Source organism: Pteropus alecto, unplaced genomic scaffold (genome assembly GCF_000325575.1).
Source record: "Pteropus alecto unplaced genomic scaffold, ASM32557v1 scaffold80, whole genome shotgun sequence".
NCBI classification, from domain to species: domain Eukaryota; kingdom Metazoa; phylum Chordata; class Mammalia; order Chiroptera; family Pteropodidae; genus Pteropus; species Pteropus alecto.
Window position 1 is genome coordinate 1,754,136 of NW_006430460.1, and position 5,325 is coordinate 1,759,460.

At 52.0% G+C, this 5,325-nt stretch overlaps 1 protein-coding gene across 1 annotated transcript in view; it reads right to left on the reverse strand.

Moving 5' to 3' along the window:
• MTUS2 (microtubule associated scaffold protein 2) overlaps positions 1 to 5,325 on the reverse strand; it is a 277,079-nt gene that overhangs the window by 41,672 nt on the left and 230,082 nt on the right. Inside the window, exon 7 of the mRNA XM_006904828.2 lies at positions 1,903 to 1,969. Within this exon, the coding sequence (XP_006904890.1) occupies positions 1,903 to 1,969 (67 nt within the window). The remainder of the gene's footprint in view (positions 1 to 1,902; positions 1,970 to 5,325) is intronic.

A 5,325-nucleotide genomic window follows, 5' to 3' on the forward strand; every position in this document is an offset into this window, starting at 1 on the left:
GACTATTTGTGCTCTGGTTTGTAGGCTCAATTAATTCTCTTCTCCCGTCAAGGGAGTACCTGCAGGCCGAGACACTAGAATTTCTGGACATCAGAATTTAACACCGACCGCCTCCTGCTGGGCCGAATGGCCGTGCCTTCTGCCCTCCCCCACCCCCCATGGCTGTTTCACTCGGCAGGCGACTATTCTTAGCACTCATGCAAAAAACGAAATAAGGCTTAAATACAAAATCCCCGCGTAATCCTTGCATGGTGCCTGCTGCATCCAGAAGCTTCCAGAAGGACAGAGGGATGTAGCCCCAGGTTTGGCACAGTCTCCCCGGTTGGGTCAGGGGTGCCCTCCCCGATCCAAAGCTTGGCCATGGGGGTGCACACGTCCCTCGGGAGGAATTTCACTGTAAAGTGAAAGCTTTCACCCTCTGTTTGCAGACGCCAGGGGCCGCGCAGCTAACGGCGAAGCGGTCAGCTTTCCCGAACGCCCTTTTACCAGCATCTTCTTTAATCGACGTCCCTTCCTATGAAGGGGACCGAGGGACCGAGGGCTCAGCTACCTCGCTCTACTCACACCCGCGTCATTTGTCTCGGAAGCCCACGCTCGGGACCGTGACGCCTCGGAACTGCCTGAGAACTCGCCCACGCCACGGGGACACGCACGGCCTGTGGACCTTAGTGTTCTGGGAGCTTCCCTCGCAAACTCTGCCGCCACCGTCCTGGGAAGGCCTCCCTCAACCTGCACCCGGGTCACTCCTGGGGCTCCTCCCGGGGCGGGGGTGGCAAGTGGAGGGGCCCCGCAGCCGGGAAGGAGAGCCGTTATCTACTGTTTCCCCACGGGGCCCCCTGGACGGGAGAAGAGGCCATCGTTGACCTTCCCAATGACCCCAAAAGGTCACAAAATTCACAGTGAAGAAAAAGCAATTTTTTTGAGGTTAATAAAAAAGAGACGGGGAAGCTACGTCAGGACGTCACCATGCTGCCCACGGCCTGTCCTTGGGGCCGGGTCACCCAGAGAGGTCTGGCCTCAGGGTCCACGCCCACGGGCACAGCTGGCCTGGAGGAAGGGGCGCTGGGCCACGCCCCCAGGACGGCTGGGGCTCTTCTTGTCCCCTGGCTCCTGGAGGAAGCCGCGCCTGCACATAGCGGGCTGTCCCCCAAACTGCACTGGTTGGGGGAGGACCTCGCACTGTGAAGAGAGGAGTGGCAGGCCAAGGGGGGTAAATGGGCCATGCTTCTCTCACCTTTGCTGTTTCCTGGGGAGACGGAAGAGCAGGTTCTCCAGGAAGAAAGGGGATCGAGAAGGGGAAGTCGGCAAATACATGGCCTGTCTTTGACCTCAAGTGAAATCCCATCCCTCGTGACATGCCCTGGGTCCGGGGAGCATCTCTTATGGTTCAGACTGACCGCTACCATCCTATCAGCCGGAGACTGGGAGTTTCAACTTGAACCCCAGCCTTTTTAAACCACCCAAACTTGGGCTGTTGACCTTGATCTATGTCACAGAGTACTTCGTGGCAGGGTGGAAGTGGCAGGTGGCCACGAACACCTGCATCTTACACAGAGTGCTTCATGTCACCCCCCCAAAGCTGGGCTGGATGGAGCCTAGATGGAGAGGCACTGTCACAGCACACAGCGCAGAGGGACGGCCAGGCTGCCATCTGCGAAGAGCAGAGGCGAGACCTGGCGAGCTCCGCCGTGACCTGTAAGCACCTGGTCTTTACATCCACAGAGACGCAGAAACGATGGCCGACGGCAAGGCTGCAGTGGGCCACCACCGCCTGGGGCAAGACGCCTCTGTCTAGGCAGGTGTGCTCCGGCTTAGTCCGCGAGACATGACTGCTTTTTCACACATTCACAGGTATCAGGAAAAGGCATTCTTTCCATTCCTCGTTTTCAAGGCCCTACTTACCAACTTCATCCCTGATGTTGGCAAGCTCGATTGACAGCTCTTTTTCCTTCACAAGGGCACTTTCATTCTGAAAAAACAAAACGGACATGGAGAGTCCCCTAGTTTTATGCTACATCAGCACTTTCATATGTTTAATTATCGAGTCATAGTAAGCAAGTGTTTATAAGTCTAGCCCTTAAGGAGATAATTTTCTCATTATATAAGCCCATGAAAAACTTGCAAAGCCCAGTCTGACTCATTCATTTGCATCCCATCTAAAGCACAAAACTTGCAATATAATATCAATAACACCCTTGGCTGCACTTTTCTCTATTTTGGACTCTTGCATAGATCGTCTTAGAATAATCTTTGTCCTACACATGAATCTGCTGTCATACGTTATTACGCATTTTACTTATTATGACGATGATGAGATTTTCGACCATGAAAACGTCCACGCCATATTGCTCTGAGGGGCAAACACTCATGTAACCAGCTGTCCCCTTAAACTTACCCTTTTGTCCACGCGAGCATGGTCAGCTGCCTCATAAACAGCAGGCACAAAACGTAACACGAAACAGCTCTCTTTGTAATAAGACCAACAGCAAAACAAGGTTTCTGAGTTTTTTGCTTTGCCTCTTGCATCAATAGAGGGAATAAAAGAAAAAACTCACACTTGAAGTATTTTCGTGCACACAGAACCATTTGTAACTAAATGACTACTAAGTTGTTTTCGAATCAGAGACATTCTATGACATAAATGGGAGAAACAGCTGAAGCGATGCTGAATTTGTAATCTGGGTTATCGGGTCACCACAAGCATTTACATTTCTTACGACTTTATTACTCCGATAACAACTAGGAAAGATATGTCATATAAGTTCTCTTCAACTTAGAGGTCCCCAAAATATAAAGTCCCTTTATTACGACTATAATAACTAAGAAAGACGTGCTAGATAAATTTTCTTCGTTAGACATCCCAAAAATATAAAACGTAATGCTCGTTTGGCAGCAGGCGCTCCCGAAGCAAACGTTTCTGAAGAAAGCATTTTGGCTAAAACGTGCACCAAAGATCTAGCACGAGCACCATTGTGGCCTCGGGGCAGTTCTTTCTTATTAGCTCCCTTGGGAACAGATAGTTGTCACAACTGTGTTTCTATGTGGGCTGCGTTTAGACCCGGGAACACGTGTGTCACTTTGGGTCTCGGGTTACCCAAAGGGTATTTGCGAGGTGATGTCATCATTTCCTACTGCCAACGTAAAACTCTATTCGCAGAATACACTGAGAGCTACTTCGGTCCCAGGCATCAACAACCATTAGCTCGTGGTTCTCTGGGGGACACTGGAACAATGATACACCCTCTGGGGACAGCGGGCCCGACCTCGTTCATGAAGCGATCACCTTTCGCCTCGGCCGCAGCATCCGCGCGTCCCTGAATCCGAAGGCCAGCAAACCCACCCGCGAGCGTGTTATTTTCCTCTTCACTAAGCGATACTGCTTCGAGGCGATGCCCAGCACACGGGGTCGTCGTGGGGGTTCAATAACTTAACACGCGAGAAGCAGTCGGAAGGCTGCTGGCATGCAGTCCTCTCTCCACGAGTGTTAGCCATTATTGTAACTCCGCTGTTCTGTTTTATCTGCATCTGGATGACATCCCGTAGATAACAGGTGCTTTTCGTATTAAGGATCGGAATGTGTTTAAAATTGCTAATCCGGTGTTTGTTTGTTTGTTTGTTTGTTTGTTTAAAGCACCTTCCTGGCTCTTTTCTGATTCTGCGCTAAGTTCAAAGGCTGGGGAACCCAGAACAGGGACCGTGTTCAAATCAGACTGGTGACAGGGAATATATGCTCGTTCTAACAGCAGCATAATATGGCCACTTGTTATCACAAGTTACGAACGCTTAGTCTTCGGGAGAGCATGCATTTCAAGATTCGTCCTGTAATAATCTTCAGCTAACAACAACAAAAAACACCTAACTTGTTTCTACCATCGAGAATAATTTCAAACACTCACATCCTCAGTTTCTAAGCACAGTCAGAAGAAGCTCCAAACACTGCACTTGTCTGTCCAGAAACAGCATCACGAGAAGATTCGCTTTCGGAGTGAGGAGTCAGCCGCGGCTTAGTGGAGGCTATAGGCAGCGAACGTAACGAAAACGACAGACTAACTCGAGTTTCTGAACCAAAGCCAAGGATGCCCTCGGCTCTGGGCAGGTCCCGGGGGATGCTGACGTCCTCAGGGGGCCCTTATCGTAACAAAGTGCTCCACACTTCCCAGCCACGGGGGGATCAGACAGTTCGAGAAGGAGTGGCTGGGCCTCAGCAGAGCTCGCTGATGAAGGCTTTGGGACTCGGATCGCTTTGGCAAAAAGCTACCTCTCAAATCTGCCCCGCCACCCTCGCTGTAGGAAACGCAAAAGCAAAGGGGGGGCGTGGGCCGGAAGTAGGGACGGGTGAGAGCGGAGACCCTGCACCCTCTCTGTTTTGGGAAGCGGAGGCGAGAGAGAGAGAGAGAGAGAGAGAGAGAGAAGAGAGAGAGAGAGAGAAAGAGAGAGAGAGAGATATCTGAATGAACGTGACCCCACCCCACCCTTGTCCCCACCATCAACGCAAGCCCAGACTGTGAAACCAGCCAGCTTCAAAATACAGTTGTCACGTGGCTTACCAGGGGCGGATCGGACGTCAGAGCCAGCACGGACCTTTCCCCAACACTTTCTGCCCACCCCGCATGGCGCTGGGTAAGCCTTTGCTCCTCCAAATGCCACCCTCAGGGTCCCGGGCTTTACCTCCCCTTACGGAGGAAGAAGCTGGGGCTCAATGGTGAAGTGCCAGCCAGGAAATGGCAAACATGGGCGCTCCGCGCTTCCCAGCCACGGGGGGATCAGACCCTCGGGGTCCCGGGCTTTACCTTCCCTTACCGAGGAAGAAGCTGGGGCTCGATGGTGAAGTGCCAGCCAGGAAATGGCAAACATGGGAGTTTTAACCCAAAGTCCACACTCGCCATCCAACAAAAAAAGCTCCTGCCCGGGCTTCTACGAGCATAACCCCAAGATCCTCGGGGCATGACCCTCGGATTGGATCAGAGCGCTGATGACCTTGGCGGTTTTCACGTCTAAGCAGAGAGAGGCCACGTCAGCTCCCCATCACTCTGCTTCAATGAACAATCTCCCTGGCTGCATCCGCACCCCACCAGACTACTGCCTGAACGATCGCATTTGTCCTGGGTGTTGATTAGTGTGCTGCACGTCAGGACGGGTCCAGCATAGCCTACAAAGGGCTGTAACTTCTGATAGGGTAGCTGCTTAGCTTTCCCTAACCCCTTCGGATGGCCTCTGAATGAATATATTGCTGTGTCAGGTGTTGGCACAATAGCTCTGCTCGCTAAGGCTGGCCTGTGCGGTTTGGCAACAGCCCTTCTCCTTAAGTGTCTGTTTTTGAAATAG